Genomic DNA, 17120 nt, shown 5'->3' with positions numbered 1-17120 from the left:
TGTGCGTAGATACATACATGCACAGACGCACACACACACACACACACACACACACATATATATATATATATATATATATACACAGATTTACATACATTGTGGTTTAAATGTTGCCAGTGTGAGTTATTTATTATTTCTTGATTTTCAGGAAAATGCTCATTGGAAGCAAATTATCAAGCTTTGAGGCTAAGGGCACTTGTATGGCCATTATGAAACATCATAGCATGTAGGATCCTCTGAAAATTAACAAATTTTGATTGATGAAAAGGATGAACCAAAGTAAGTAGTCGTCAAAGAGGGTCCTTTCATACCCATTGAAGAAGGTACCTGTTACTTAGAAGACCATACTTTTCCCATTACCATATAGAGAAGCTGCGCTTGTGTTGCAGTGCAAACCTGAGTTGTAATGTACTCATACTTCTGTTGAATTTGCTACACCTGTTCATTGTAGTACAGAAATGTAGAATTTTGTGTGGTGATTTTGTTGATATTTTAAGGCTCATTTTTTTCCTGCTTAAGAGGCTCCTTTTTGGAGCTTTCTTTGCTCTATTGTGTGATCAATGTAGTGTTGTTTCTTTACTTAATCTGGCATTATGTCAGTTCTCATGGCAAATTTAAGAGATATTGGTTGGTATGACGACTGTAAAGTATGCCTGTCTTAATGAATTACTTTGAGAAGCAAGGGCTGTAAATGAGGTGTATTTAGTGGCATCTGTTGATCTAGTACTGTGACTTTGCTGTCTTTGAGAGTGTTGTATGTTGTTTCACGTCAGTAGTCAAAAGCTGTGATCTACCTGTGTTAACGAAAACATAAGTACATTTAGATGCCATAGATAGTCCTTACTTTTTAAAGACAGGTTAACACTTGTTTAAGTGCAGGAATGGCCCTCTTTATAGGTTCAAAGGTAGGTACTAGGCTATCTGCCTGAGGGCATTTATAAGCCTAGCCAGTGTGTGTCAGTTTTCGCCGCCCCATTGATTAATTAACTGAGCCTCTGTCAAGAAGAGCCAATGAAGTGATCCCAGGGGTGTATTTTCTGTTACCCATCCACTCGTCAAGGTTTCTCTTGATGAGTGTTAATGTAGTTAGGAATTTTGTTCCAAAGCATGGGGAGTCTCTGACAGAAATATATCCCTCCAGCATGTTCTATTTATTGTTGTGGCGAGGTTTAGCTCACTAGAGCGAGTAGCTCGCAGTGACTTGGATTTCTTTAGGTGGAGCATGTCCATCAATTCTGAGTTGGACATGGCTTTGTAAGTCAGGCAGAGATCACCTCTGAGTAAGCGATATGCCACTGAGTACAGCTGGAGTTTTTCCAGTTGGACTGCGTAGGACATATGTTTGAGGCCAGTAATCCTCTTGCTGAGGTACTTTTGTGGTCTTTCCAGCTGTTGGAAGTGTCCTGTGAGGTACATCCCAAATGGGGCATTGTACTCTATGATGGGTCTGATGAGTGACGAGTAGAGGGGCACTATAACCTCTTTATTTCTAGATGCGAACCCTTTAGTAATTAGATGGGTTACATAGAAGGATTTCCTAACTACTTTGGCAATATGATTGTCAAAGGAGAGATTACTATTTACCTGGGTCCCCAGATCTCTTATTACCTCTTCTGTATTAAGGGGGATGCCACCTTTGTGGTAATTCATGGGTGTTTTGTTTTTCCCAAACTGGATGACTATGCATTTTTTGGCATTGAGCTTGAGCCCATGACTTTGACCCTGTGATCTACCTGTGTTAACGAAAACATAAGTACATTTAGATACCATAGATAGTCCTTACTTTTTAAAGACAGGTTAACACTTGTTTAAGTGCAGGAATGGCCCTCTTTATAGGTTCAAAGGTAGGTACTAGGCTATCTGCCTGAGGGCATTTACCAGGTGTCCGTCTCAATAAGGCCCTTTTGGAGAATGTCCGTGCCAGCCGGAGAGTCAATTATGGTTCCCAGTTTCCAGTCATCGGCGAACTTGGTTAGCCATAGTCCTCCTGTGTTTGCCTGTACTTCTGAGAAGTATATGCCGAACAGTAGGGGTCCCAGGACCGAGGCTTGTGGGACACCACTTGTGACTGGTTTAGAGTCAGACCTAGAGTCCGCTATTCTTACCATGTGAGTTCCGTCTGTAAGCCAGTTGGCAACCCATGTCATGACGTAGGGGTTTATGTTCAGACTGGTGAGTTTTTCTATAATTCCCGAGTGGGGAATGGTGTCAAAAGCCTTGAGGTCAAGGCAGGCTGTGTGAACTACCACCTTCTCGTCTATGGCCTTGGTGACTGTCTCGAAGAAGTCAACCAGGTTTAGTAGGCATGATCTGCCCTTAACAAAGCCGAACTGGGTCAGGTCAAGTGTTTGGAGGTTCCCAATGTCTTTGTTAATGAGTTCCATGATGATGCGCTCCATAGCCTTGCAGACCAGGCTAGTCAGGCTTATGGGGCAGTAGTTACCAGGGTCGGTTGTGGCCCCTCCTTTGTGGAGCGGAATAACCGTTGCCGTGCACCATTCTCTGGGCACGTAGCCTGTGGAGAGGCTGAGGCTGAACAATGTGTTTAGGTGGGGGGTTAGTTTGTTCTGTAGTTCATGCAAGACGCAGCCTGGGACACCATCTGGCCCCATTAACGCTGTGCTTTTGGCTTTTGAAAGAGCTATTTTCACCTGTGGTTCTGTAATTTCTGGGACACTACACTTTTCCGGTATTGTTGTGGGCCCTTTTGGGGGTGAGAGGGGGGTGAAGTTTGCACTGAATCTATCTGCCAGGATGTTGGCAATATCAGTGGGTTCAGTATATTTTGTGCTATTTTGCACTAGCTCAGAGCATATCTGCGAGTTGCCACTTAGATTCTTGACATAGCTAAAGAAGGCTTTGGGGTTATCTTTTGAATCCTTGGCTATTTTTCTTTCGAAGTTAGCCTTGGAGGATTTTGTGAGAGACCTTAGTTTCTTACTGATACTGATCAGGGATGTCTTTCCTTCTTGGGATTTGCTTTTTTTCTGAACTAGTTTCCTCCTCCTATTGTATATCCTATTTATGGCAGGGGTCCACCAGACTGGTTTCCTTCTGTTAGGAGAGTGAGTCTTGGTTTTACTAGGGATGGCACGATCCATGCATCCTTGTAGGTGCTCATAGTGTGCATTTGTAAAGGTTTCTGCATCTTGGACACTGTTATCCTTTAGCGTGGGGGCTATGAAACTTACCACCTCTGTCTTAGGTAAGGTAAAATTTGCTATAGAAAAGTTTTTCACTGTGGTTTCCTTGGTTGGAGGTGGCAGTGTGGTGAGGACATCCAGAGTGATTAGTTGATGGTCTGATCTAACCAGTGACAGGTTGACCTCCGGTGTGGAACACCTGTCGCCCATGTTGATGATGACCAGGTCCAATATGTTTTCACCTCTAGTAGGGGAGTTTACCAGCTGATCCAGGGCATTTGAGTTGATAAATTCCAGGAAGCGCTGGACTTGGGAGTTTGTACTTGAGTAGTTTTCCCAGTTATCAGTAGGGTAATTGAAATCGCCCAATATCAGGGTGTATGGTAGGACCTTCATGTTTTCCATTGTCTCCAGAAAGGCGGAGTGGTGGTCCTGGGTCATGGAGGGTGATCTTTAGCAGGCCACAATTTGCATTGCAGATTTGCCTGATGTTATTTGCACATGGATGATCTCGGAGGTATCATGCTGCGCCACTAACCTGGAGGTGTAGGTATCCTTGATTAATATGGATACACCCCCTCCTATTGTGTTTCGGTCCATGTTCTATGGCCGAAATGTGTGGTATGAGTTGTAGCCCTGTAGTGCTGGGGTGCTCTGTGGAGCCTTGAACCAGGGTTCAGTTACTGCACAGATGTCGACGTTCTCCATACTGAGGAGTGCTACAGTATAGTGGAAATGTAGTTTAGAGAAAGGATGCTGGTACTGTTTTTTTTTTTTTTTTTTAATTTACTTCATACTTAAAACATTTATAAAAAGCTGCACGTTAATTGTACTTGTATGTATGTTAAACTGAGCACAGAATAAATGTGTACAAGCAGAAGACTGGGCATAGCTGGAAGCTTGCTATCATGTTTGAATGCTTAGAAAAGCCCTTGGGGTTCATAATGTTACACATGCTGTAAGCAGGCAAATGTCAGTGGATTAACTTTCCATTTTATCTCTCCTCTAGCTTGGAATCCCCCAGTCCTTCATGATGGTCAGTTATCAGCGTAAGTTTCAAGATGATAACCAAACAAAGTTAAAGGGCTCTGTCAAGTAAGTGTGTTAAACATTTTGTGATAACTGCAATAAAATATTTTTGAGAATATTCTTCACACAACCCACATCCAAAACGTAAATGCTAGAAGTCAGTATACTGAAAAAAAGAATTAATGTAATGTTACAGTAAACTGGTTTTATGTAGTCAGTCATATTATTGAATTGTGCCAAGGTATGTGTGTACAGATATTCTGCTTTCCCTCTTGGCTCACTGGTCTAGGTTGCGCTTAAATTGGGTAATAGACAAACTCAGTTTCAATTGGATGGGAAGCCTGCTTCATAGTAGGGGCAGTTTCCGGGGCACATGTTTGTCTCTCCAACACAGTCTGTTTAAGTCACAGACAAAATTCAGGTCCTTAGACCTTGTATTTCTGGTACTGTTCGACTTACAAATAATGCTTTTCATGGATATGTTGTACTAATTTGCATCTAAAGCTTTTTTTTAATAAACATCTTTATTAAATTATCACATATGACATAGGCAGTCTCACATTTATATAAATGAAAGACAAACAAATTACACCACTTTACTTGCAAACATTATAAATCACAGACACCATTGAAAGAACTGTAGTTGCAAACATACATCACTTAGTCTATCCAGTCTTTGTCAATTAAGCATTATATGGCTCATTCAAATCCTGTCGCTTAAACCTTGTTCCTTCTGTGCATATATTGTTCCCACAATTTGCATTTTTCATATGTAGCTTGTTTCTTCCCTTTTCTAAAGATCCCAAATCCAGTTTATTTGTTTCTGTTACTATATTTCCTACTTCTAGTAAAGTTGGTCCGTTTTCTACTAATTGCGTTTTTGTCAACCATCATAATTAGACTCGGCAAGCCTTTACTACATCTAGGGATTTCCAATTCTGTATCATAGCTCAAAAAAATAATTTCCCCAGGCAATTCAATCTGCTCACCCAGAATCTCCAACAGAGTTGTCAACAGGGAATCCCTAAAGTCTGCCAGCTAATTACACTCCCAAAAAATATGTTCCCAGCCACCTCTTTTTTGCCCGTCATATCTCCAACATTTGCTTTCCACCTGAGGAAATATTCTTTGGAGTCTACTTGGGGTATAAACATATCTATGTAAACACTTCCAGGCAAAGATCTTAAATTTTCTAGACTTTGTTGCATATTTAAGAGATATACATATATCCCCCATTGTCTCTGTGAATTGCTTATCCAACCTCTCTTCCCAGTCCTTTCTAAGCTCCTCTGATTGATTCTTATAATTATCATGCAATATTGTATATGCTTTACTAATAATTCCTTTTTTAATGACTGCTTCTGTACTAAATTCTATTAAAAACTGTACCAGTGCTGGTCTTTCATTTAGGACCCCCTATTTCCTTCTATTTGCCTATACTCTGATATCAGTCGTTGACAGGGAGGGGAATCTCTAACCTGCAGTCCAAATAAATTCTTGGCCTATTCCCATTCTATTACCTTTCCTTTTCTAGTTATTTGCTCCCAATGCCTTGGTTCCTTTGCTAGTTTTCTCCAATAAATTCCAGTCCCTTCTTGCCTATTATCTGTATCCCTAACCACAGTCATCCCTGTAGGCAGAATCTCCTTTCTCCATTCTCGTGCTGGTTTAGTTTTTAAAATACTCCCCACTATTTTATGAATATAATACTCTGTATGATTTTTGTTGTTCTCCTTAAGAGTCTGCATCCACAATCCCAGTCTCTCCCTATTTATTGAGCTTCCTCCTTGTATCATCATCAGTCCTTTCCACTTTGAATGATAGTTTTCTGCTTGTGCTATGTATAAGAGCCTTAACTGTGTAGCTCTAAAATACCCCCCTCAAATTGGGTAATCCTAGTCCACCTTGTTCTATCGGAAAAATCATCTTATCCCACTTGACCCTTGCTGTTGTCCCATTCCAGATAAAGTCCTTCAACTCTTTTTTTAATTGCTATCCATAGCTTCTTCTCTGATCGATAAAAATATGCCTGACCTGTGTATCATGTCCCCATTAATATGGATATTGTTGGACCAATTCGTGTATGGGTACATAATTTCCTGCTATTGTCTTTGTTTTAGCTTCATTAATTTTGTATCCTGAGAAGATTTGAAACTGTTATAAAATGTTCCACAACACTAAAATGTCCCTTTCTGGTTTTGTCATGTATAAAATCGGGGCTACTTCTAATGACCGAAACGCCGATTCGCCGACAGTGAAATCACCGACGCCAGAAAACCGACAACACACAAACCCGACAACGCGAAACACCGAACACCATAACACCGACACACTACACGTAAACAACACAGTACACTACAACACATATCCACTAGCCCTAACCCAAACCCTAACCCTAAGGTCCGACACTACCGCACACTCTCCCTACCTGCACCCTAACCCTAACTCACTTACACACCCCGAACCCCAAGCTCCGACACTACCGCACACTCTCCCTACCTGCACCCTAACCCTAACTCACTTACACACCCAACCCCAAGCTCCGACACTACCGCACACTCTCCCTACCTGCACCCTAACCCTAACTCACTTACACACCCAGAACCCCAAGCTCCGACACTACCGCACACTCACCTATCACACACCCTAACCCTACATCCCTGAGTATTGCACACTTACCTGTCCGCTCCCTACTCCTAAATCCCTCACCATCGCATACTTACCAGGTCGCGCTTACACATTCCCCTTGTCGGTCTTCCGTCTGTCGGGATTCGAGCGTGTCGGTCAACTGCGTTGTCGGTCGTTTCGTGTCGGTGATTTCACTGTCGGCGAATCGGCGTTTCGGTCATTAGAAGTAGACCCATAAAATCATATCATCTGCAAACAGAGCCAGCTTTTCCTGAATTACCAAACCAATTATATCCTTGAATTTCTGATTCCCTTATTTTCTTTGCCAATGGTTTTAAATATAATGCAAACAACAACCCTGCCTGGTTCCTCTAGTCAAGCAGACGTTATCAGAGAGGACCCCACCCACTTACATTTTTGCTTCCGATCCCTCATATATATTCCTTATCAACCTTATAATTGTTTTAGGGAAAGCAAATGCTTCCATTGCCCTGCTCATGAAATCCCAGCCTACTCTGCCAATTGCTTTCTCTGCATCAAGACCCACCAATAAAAGTGGTATTTTCTTGCATTCTGCTTCCCTCTGGATCATCAGTGTTCTGCTAATATTGTCAGATGTTTGCCTCCTCCACAAAACCACACTGATCCATATGTATCAATTTTGGTATCACTTTTGCCATTCTTTTAGCCATTGTAGACATAAACACTTTATAACAATGGTTTAGTATTCACATGGGCTGGTATGAAGCTGGATCCGATGAATCTTTACCCTTTTTAGGTATTAACATTATCAATGCCTTCTTTCAGGATGCTGAGGGTACTTCTCCTATTAAAATACTGTTAAACAAAACCTTCTAGATCTGTATCAGTTTTTTCCATCCTAATTTCCAAACATATTTATAACTAATCTACAGGAAAACCCCAGGAATACCATATATTCCAGGGGATGTTCCTGTATATTGGTTATAAATAGCCATTTTTATCTCTCTTCCTATCCTGTCAGCAATTGAGCCTCATCTTCCTCTAACCTTGGCATATTTAATTCTTCAGTAAACATTTCCATTTGTATCTTTTCTTGATTTCTATATTTCTCTGCTTTATACATATTTTCATAAAATTTCCAAAATATTTCTAGTACTTCTACAGGATCTTGTTGTCATCCTTGTTATAGGCTACCTAAGCTTGGTGACAGCCCTTTCCACTTTCTGTTCCCTGAGTCGTCGTGGTAAAAGTTTTTGTGCTCTACAGTTATTATCAGAAAACAGTTGCTTAACGACAATCTTTCTAAACTTGTGCATATTATTGAGGGTAATCCCTTACTTTGTGTAGCATTCTGCAGTTGCTCCTTTTCTTGTTCTGAGAGATTCCCCCTATTTTGCAATACTTTAACATTTGTCAGTCCCTCTAAATAATTCTTGTTACTTCTTAACCATCTCTCCCTTTCCTTTATTTCCACCCTAGTTTTAAACTCCACTGTAATTTTATCCCACTCCCTAGCTATATTTTCAGAAGAAAATGCTATCTTGTCTAGTAGTTCCTATATTAATTCCAAAACCTATTCCTTAAATTCCTCTCTTTTCAACCGATAGGTGGGAAAGAGCCAGTGTCTCATTTTTATTTCATTACTTTGCTTTTTTATTTTAGTTATTATTGACACATGATCTGAAATAGTTATCGGGTGCATTTCAAGACCTTCAGTTAAAAGGACATATTCCCGTGAGATATAAATTCTATCTAGCTTAGGCCAGTTTTTGTATTTTGGTGAATAATATGTAAATTCGCTCCGAACCCCTACTACTGAATTCACATCTTCTGTGCCAAACATTTTCAGAAATTTCTTCAAAAATCTACCCTCCTTTGTTATATTTTCCCTCCTGCACCCCCAGACACATCTTCACTGTTGCAAACCAAATTCCATTCTCCATCTGTAAGTAATATTTCTTGCTTCCAGAATTTTCTTATACTCCATTCTAGCAGGTTTAGGTGGAATGTAAATGCATGCCAGTGTAATACTCCTCCCCCCTAGCCAGTAGCCCCTTAGTGTACTATGTATCTTCCATTATTATCTTTTTTCCCCTCTTCTATCACTATAGGAGCTCCTCTTGCAATTAATATAAGTACTCCTCTTTTCCTTTGCCCCAAATATTCCACTGAATAACCATCCTGAAAACCTTTCTTTATCAAATTCACATGTTCATTTCTTTCCAGGTATGTCTCCTGTAGCATAGCTGTTTGCACTCTAAAATTTTTAATATAGTTTGCTACCCTTTCTTTTTTTATATTTATCTGTAAGACCATTCAGATTGAAAGACATTGCAGAAAGCATAATTTTCTTATATAGTTATTACCACTTTTTACGTATAACTGCTTTTTTGTTAAATGTCTAGTTCCAACTTTTATGTTACATGCTTAAACTGTTCGGCAGGTTTTTTTTTTTAATACAGTTTTTTTTTCTTATCCATTTGCGCCTGTGTCACATCTTACATAATTTTTGTTTTTTTGAAAGCCCTCAAACAGAACAAACCCCCCCAAGCCCCCTCAAACCTATTAACTTAATAATAACACACAAATCTATGTAGATCTTCAAATATTGCAGTTTTTACCTACTAATAAGAACAAAAGTTCTAAGTTGATAGCCACACAGACAGGCTAGAGTTAACCAAAAAGAAAGATTAGTCATCCTACGATGCATGGTACAGCCTGTGCTACTTAATTTTGTTTGTCTTTATATCTCTCCCAGCTTTGAAAACACGTGAATGCTTTCAGAAAATACTTTCTCCAAGCCATTTCTCATGATCAAATTGTCTTTTAGTGAGATGCAAACCAGACACAAAACTAAGGGTACCTTGTTTACCAGAAAAAAAACTTATAATATTCAATGTTCTTTATCATTTACATGCTTTGTAATAAACTTGTTGCTGGATAATGCCTAGGGTCTTGCTTGACCCAGTCATTTCCCTATGCAAGCATGGGAAAAAGCACACTGATTTTTCTTTTGTCGTATTCTCTTAACGTGACCCTTCTTCTCTCCCCCTCTCCTCCTCTCTTTCTCTTTTTTTTTATTCCAGTGCCTAGATTTCTTAAAACTGAAGAAAAAGAGAAAAGAAGGGAAAAAGTACCTGTTTATATTAGTATCCCCATTGCATTTTAAAAAAAAACTGAGAAAACTTCACCTGAAGTCTAATTGGTTTTGTATTATCTTTAAAGCTCTCACAGCTGGGAAACCCCCCTGATTTGTTTTCAGAGAACATTATGTCCTAGCCAATCTATCTGTTCTTTTTTTTCTTTTCCATCAGCAAAACCCTTTCCACCAGACTGTCTTCACTTTCCCTCTATCAGATTATCTCCATGGAGACATGAAGACCAGCTACAGAATTGCTACTTAGTATACATGCATTTGGTAGGAAAAAAAGCTTGTAATATTCAATATTCTTTTTCATTTAGTTGCTCTCTCTTCCAACTAATCAATCTAAGGTCCTTAAGCCAGTCATTTCCCCATGCAAGATGAAAAAAGCACATTATTTTTTACTTTGTCATGCCTTTTTAATCAGTCTCCATTTTTCATTGTTTTGTCTATATTTCTCAAAACTGTACAAGAAGAAAGAGAAGAGGGGAGAAAAAGAAAAACAACATTGTTTACAATCCTCGTTACACTTAAAATTACAATGCAAAGAAAACAATGCAACACAAATACAGTACTATTAAGAAAAGAAAGTGTTTCTTTACTTACAGTTACCTTTCTCCCCCTCTCTCCCCCTCCCCAAAGCATTTTTATTTTATTTATTTATTTAATATTTGTTTACCGGGAAAGTCCGACTTGGAACAAAGCCAATTTTCAGTGGAGGCCCAGGGAGAAACTCTCAATGTCTTTGAAATGTGGGAGCAAACTGGAGCATGCGGAGGAAACCCACATGAATGCAGGGAAGGATATGCAGACTCTTCACAAAAGGCACTCCAGCTAAAAATCGAACCAGAGAACCTCTTGCTGTGAGGTGACAATGCTACCACTGCACTATCCATTTTTCTGAGCATTAATGATAATTAATAATAGGGCATATACTTTAGAGTCCCCCCACAAATCCAACAAATTTTGAAAAAGTCCAGTATGTCCAGAATTTCTTGTTCAGTCATATTTCACAAATATAATTATTGCATTGTAATCCCACATTAAGTTACTCGTTTTATTACTGTTCTTATCCATCACCCAGATCCTGTCTCTTCCTCATTGCCAATATACTCTCAATTCTTCTAATCAACTCTCGTGCTCCCTTCCTTCTCTGCAGCATTTTCATTTGAAATACTGGAAAAGGTTTCACAGGTACAGTATCTCTGTGGTCTTTATTACCAGAGGAACAAGTAGCAGAATAACCTTCTGCTTCACAGCTCACTTTTTGTTGGACAAACCTGTAGTTCCTCTTTAGTATGCATTTCATCAAAAAAAATATTTTGTCCCTCCAGGGAAGAATACCTTAAAGACAGCTGGATACAGCAGTTTGAATCTCACACTTGCATCCCTACATTCTCTGAATAGTGGAATGAATTTAATTCTCTTTTGCCTGGTGTACAATGAGAAGTCATTGTCCACAAACACTCTGCTGTCTCCCACTTTTATTTTGTCCTTCTGCCACAGTTTTGTCAGAATTAACTCCTCCTGCTGGTAAGATTGCATCTTTACTATTAAATGTTTAGGTTGTTTTCTTATTGGTAGGTTTGGAACATACACACAATGTGCCCTTTCAACTAACAACTCCTGCTGTGGAATACCAGTCCAGCTGCTTATTTGTGCTTTCATAAAATTAATGTAGTCTGTTCCTTCCAGCAGCTGAAAATCTGGTTTTCCCTACATGCTCTGTCCTCTAAATCTATTATTTTTGAAACTTCTCTTCCTGAGCAGTCTCATATTCAGCCAGCCTTTTCTTCATTTCATCCTCTGATTTTTGCAGCTTTATAATCTCATCTGAATATCTGTTTAAAGCTTCTTCTTTTTTTCCAGCCTTTTGTTGTTTGTGTTGATATACTCCATCAGTGTTTTGTTTAATTTAACCAGGTCTGTGTGCAGTTGTCTTATACCTTCCTGTAGGTTACCAGAAGTCATGTCTGAAGGTTGCATTGCTTTTTGCTGAACAGCTGCAGAACTTTCCTTAGTCAGTGTTTCTTCCTCATTTTTTGTAGCTGATTTTTTTCCAGGTCATCTGTATTTCTTTATTCCTGGCATCCAGGCAGTGCACTTACTAGCCAGTTACTGAAATATACTCATAAACACAAGTCTACTGGCCTTCTCTGCTGAGTTTCTGTTTTCACACTGTGAGAGCGAAGAAACAAGCTGTTACTTAATCAGTGTGCAGTCATCTTTGAAGTCTCCTGGATTTGAAGCTTTTGACAGTTTTGCTTGTGCAAGTATTTTTCTTTCCTCTAATTTCTCTCTCAATCTTTCTGAATGCCTTCTATCTGGAAATTCTGGGCTTCTTGTGTAAAAGTAACAATACATAATTTCTTTCTAATCCTCAGTTGTCCACTCTGTCATCTTTATGGCTGTTTTTTTGCCTGTCAGTTTTTGTGGACTACTACTACAATAGAGGGGCCATCCACCCCTGGCTTGTTCAGAGTGCAGGAATGATGCTATTCGTCTTTCACTGTTGCAGTCATTACATTTGGGGTAATCGGCTGGCACATTGCCCTCAGTCGACCTGAATTCCAAAGTCTTGGGTCCTGCGTCGGTTGCTGTCTCCTCTTCCATGACGTCAGGTCGTCGGGGGTATAAAGCAAGCAGCCGATGCCATTTTCTTTAGTCTTTCTTGCCGCATGGTGCCCGAAGCAGAAGCAGTTCGCAAGTGCTGGTTGGCCGACTCCTGAAATTTTCAAGTTCGATTTTGAGAACCGAAGTCTTCACTAAAGCTAAGTACCCCATTGGGGACACTTTTTTCTTGCTCCATACCGATGTCAGAAAAAGTTAATGATTGTATTGCTTGTGGGAAGCAAATACCTCATAAGAATTTCCATTTATACTGTATTTCTTGCCTAGGACCTAATCACAACGTGCCTGGCTGTCGGTTTTGTGCTAGATTTAACCAACGCACTATTAAGTGTCTGTATATTTTTGCCTCAAAATATTTTGGAAACAGATTTAACTACCCTGAAATGTCGTCTGATAGCAATCCGACTACCGGAGTACACAAAAAGCGCAAAGAAAAGGTCAGAGGCAGATGTTGAGGTCCAAAACTGATGACGAAACTTCTCCTAAGCCAATCGCCGGTACTCAGTGAGGCGCTTTCACAGCCCCTGATACCTGCTACTTTCGAATTGCAGGCCCCTACCGAGACCCATGTGGAGTCCAGCATGCCACGAGATACTCAAAGTATTGTACCCACGGATGTCCCTCTGATGGGTCCGGAGCCGCTGAGCAGGCACCGGTTTCTGAGGGTGTATTCAGGCCTCAACATATTTATATAAAACCGATGACTGCTGCAAAACCAAAGACAAAAGCAACTTCTAAAGCTAAAAAGCAGATGCATGAGCCACATGCACAGGCCGCTATGCCTAAAAAACAGATGATCAAAATGGTCAAAGACCTTATTACCTTGAAAAGGGGTTCCCTACCCCCTCCTGATAAGAGGCCTAGGCAAGGCACTGATTATGAATCTTCAGATCAGGTTTCTATTTCTTCTGATTCCTCTTCTGATCAGGAATTATCTATACCTCCCTGTGAGGATTCTGATGCAGAGGAATCTATCCCATCTGCATCACCTCCTGAGGATTATTCATTTGGAGAAACCTTACATACTTTGAGGGAGCATTTTCACTGAGAGAGTCAAGATTTCTCAGAATCAAAAAAGAGGCTCAGGGATTTCCTCCTTCTCCCTCAACACAGGCCATTAGCCATACCCCCTGTTTTAGACATTGTGGATGATGTGTTTTCGGAGTCAAGCTTGACTCCTGACTCCTTACCTCCGGCTCCCAGCAAGCCTGACTGATATTACAGGGTCCCTGACTCACACAAATTTTTATTTAGAAACCCTGCTGCTGACCCTGAAACTATTTCACAGGGTCCAAAGGGAGTTAAGGCCTCAACAGCAAAAAATCCTGCCCCCTCTAACAGAGATTCAAGGGCACTGGATAGATGGGGAAAGAAGGTTTATACATCTGCAATCTTGACAACTAGGGCCTTAAACTGCCAGTTTCATATGCTCAAGTATCAACAACATGTTATGGGATTGCTGAAACAGAAAATGATGTTGATTTCTGAATGTGCAGAAAATAAAGAATTGCAGGAATTATTGCATGCAGCTGAACAAGTTGGAAAGCATACTTTGCAATGTGGTTTTGATTCCTTAGAGGCCTCCTGCAGGGCCGCAGTTACTGGATCTGTGATTAGGAGGCATGCCTGGCTAAAAGAGCAAAATTTGCCTGACCATGTTAAAGCTAAATTACTGGATGCACCTTTACAGCATGATACTCTGTTTGGTATTAAGGCAGAAGAGGTTTTAAAGAAAATGGAAGACAAAGCTAAGTCTATGCAAACTGTAAAAGACTTCTTACAAGTGCAGCCACCAAGATTCAGCAGACACTGGCCAACAGAAAATTGGTCCTTTCCTGTGTCAGACAGAGCTCAAAGGGGCAAATCCAGATGCCCTAAAGGTTCTAGATACCAGGCACAAGATTCTTACAGGTCAAAGCAATGGGGTGCTTCTACCTCCAAATATGGAGGAGATAAAGCGCAACCCTACAGAAAACAGTCCCAATGACTTCCCTCTGCCTTCACTAATCTCTTACCTTTTGCCAGCACCCTTAGGAGGAAATTTAACACTTTTTGCTCAAAATTGGCAGTTAATAACCCAGGACAAGTGGGTGCTAAACATAGTATCACAGGGATACAGATTCCATTTACATACTCTGCCAATGGCAAACGGTTGGCCGGATCTGCCAAAAAATCAATGGGCAGAGGCACAGAAACAGGTTACGTCCCTCATGGATATGGGGGCTATTCAGCCAGTATCACAACAGGAAAAAGGACAAGGTTTTTACTCAAGACTGTACTTGGCACCCAGAAAGGACAAGGCCTGACGGCCAATACTGGATTTATCAATTTTGAACACATTCCTGGACATTCCAAAATTCAAAATGCTGACTTTGCAGCAGCTTCTGCCCATGCTGGACAAGAATGCTTGGCTGGTGACATTAGACCTAAAAGAGGCATACCTGCATGTTCCAAAAAGGGAATCATGCAGAAGATACCTCCGTTTCAAGGCTGGCTTAATGCATTACCAATTCTCTGCACTTACCTTTGGCTTATCTACTGCGCCCTGTCTTTACAATGTGCCTGGCATCAGTAATTGCTTTTTGCAGACAAAGAAGTATACAAATCTATCCTTACTTGGACGACTGTCTCATTCAAGCAGAGAACAAGGACATTCTTCTTCAGCACCTGGCGTTTGTGAAAAGGCTTCTAACATGCCTAGGGTACACAATAAACGAAAAGAAATCACAACTGGTACCCTCTCAAAAGATAACATTCCTGGGTGCAAGCTTGAATACAACTGCCCAGATGGCTTTCCAGACAAACAAAGGCAACTGACTACTTACTTCAAACTGATGGCAACAAAAACCCAGTTATCTGCAAGACAAACTCTGCAGGCTTTGGGATTCATGGCATCCTGCATCCTACTGATTCCATATGCAAGACTGCATATGGGGAAACTTCAATGGTATCTAAAAAGTTTATGGAGTCAACATTGTCACAGTCTGGAAACAACAATTCCTCTCATTCCCTGCCTACAACAGGAGTTTCTATGGTGGGCAAAGGCATGTCACCAAAACATGGGACAGGCCTTCACTCTACCCCCTGCCAGCCAAACCTTGACAACAGACGCATCAGATTATGCATGGGGGGCCCACCTGGCGGGAAGATGCATTCAGGGCATATGGACCCCAAAACAAATGCATCTGCATATCAACCAAAAAGAGATGTTAGGTGTTCAAAATGCCCTGACAGTCTTCAAGGACTTACTTCATCCAGGACAACTACTGATAAAGACGGACAACACCACGGTTATGTGGTATATAAACAAGCAGGGGGGCACGCACTCATACCCCCTTGGCAGACTAGCCATGGCACTGTGGGACTCAGCTTTGACTTACCAAGTACATCTTCAAGCTGAATTCCTGCCAGGAAAACAAAGTACTCTGGCAGACGATTTAAGCAGAAGCCTTATGGACCCTCACGAGTGGAAACTAGATCCACAAGTCTTCAGAATGATAACAAAGAAATGGGGGAGCCTGAACGTAGATCTGTTTGCCTCTCCTCAAAATGATCAATTGAAAAGATTCTGCACAAGGACTTATCACAGACAAGCATGGAAAGTGGACGCCCTATCCTTCAGTTGGAAAAACCTATCAGTTTACGCCTCTTCTTCCCAACGTTCTACTAAGTCAGACAAGAGAAACCAAAGATAATACTAATTTCCCCGGACTGGCCCCGCCAATACTGGTACCCAATCCTAAGGAACTTGTCTCAATACCCAGCTTGGACCTTACCTCAAAGACCTCTATTATTGTCCCAGCAAAACAATCAGATCCTGCACAATCAGCTCCAAACACTGAACCTGGCAGCATGATTGATCATGTAGTTATGCAAACAACACCTCTCAGTAAAGCTGTGATGGATGTCATTTTGGAAGCCAGAAGGCCTAGTACTAGAAAATCTTATGCTGATAAATGGAAGAGATTCTGTGCTTGGAATCAAGCACAAGGAACTGATACAGCAGAACCAAATATTCCTCAGATATTACAATACTTGGCTGAGATGCTTGACAGAGGCCTATCTTTTTCATTAATAAAATCCATGCCTCTGCCATTTCGGCTCATTACAATACAGAGCCACCAGTCTTTTCTCATCCTTATGTATCAGTATCTTAGAGGAGCCAAAAATTTAAGGCCTCCCAGAAGATCACCAATACCTGCATGGGACCTCAATTATGTGTTGGAAAAGCTCACCCTGCCTCCATTTGAACCAGCTGCTACTGCAGATATAAAGTTCGTATCGTGGAAAACAGCTCTGCTCCTAGCAATTACTTCAGCAAGAAGAGTCTCAGAGCTACAGGCCCTCATGGCTGTGGAGCTTTTTATCATATTTTACCCAGACAGGGTGTCTCTGAGGACCAATCCTTCATTTATGCATAAGGTGGTTTCCAGTGTGGCTCTTGACCAAACTATTCATCTGCCAACCTTTTATCCAAATCTGCAGAACAAGGGGGAGAGAATTCTGCAATCCTTGGATGTACACAGCTAAGATTCTACTTGAGCAGGACTAAAGCTCTAAGAAAA

The 17120-nt window shown here is 40.8% G+C and overlaps 1 protein-coding gene across 3 annotated transcripts in view; it reads left to right on the top strand.

Annotated features, from left to right (window-relative positions):
• Window positions 1-17120, top strand: part of DNAJC11 (DnaJ heat shock protein family (Hsp40) member C11) — a 1614167-nt gene that overhangs the window by 832981 nt on the left and 764066 nt on the right. For all 3 annotated transcript variants that reach the window (XM_044056434.1, XM_044056436.1, XM_044056435.1), the window contains one exon: window positions 4153-4238. In XM_044056434.1, the coding sequence (XP_043912369.1) occupies window positions 4153-4238 (86 nt within the window). The remainder of the gene's footprint in view (window positions 1-4152; window positions 4239-17120) is intronic.

The sequence above is a fragment of the Protopterus annectens genome, chromosome 14.part0 (genome assembly GCF_019279795.1).
Source record: "Protopterus annectens isolate FY-2018-M chromosome 14.part0, PAN1.0, whole genome shotgun sequence".
Classification (NCBI taxonomy): domain Eukaryota; kingdom Metazoa; phylum Chordata; order Ceratodontiformes; family Protopteridae; genus Protopterus; species Protopterus annectens.
This window is presented reverse-complemented; position numbering and strand designations above follow the sequence as displayed.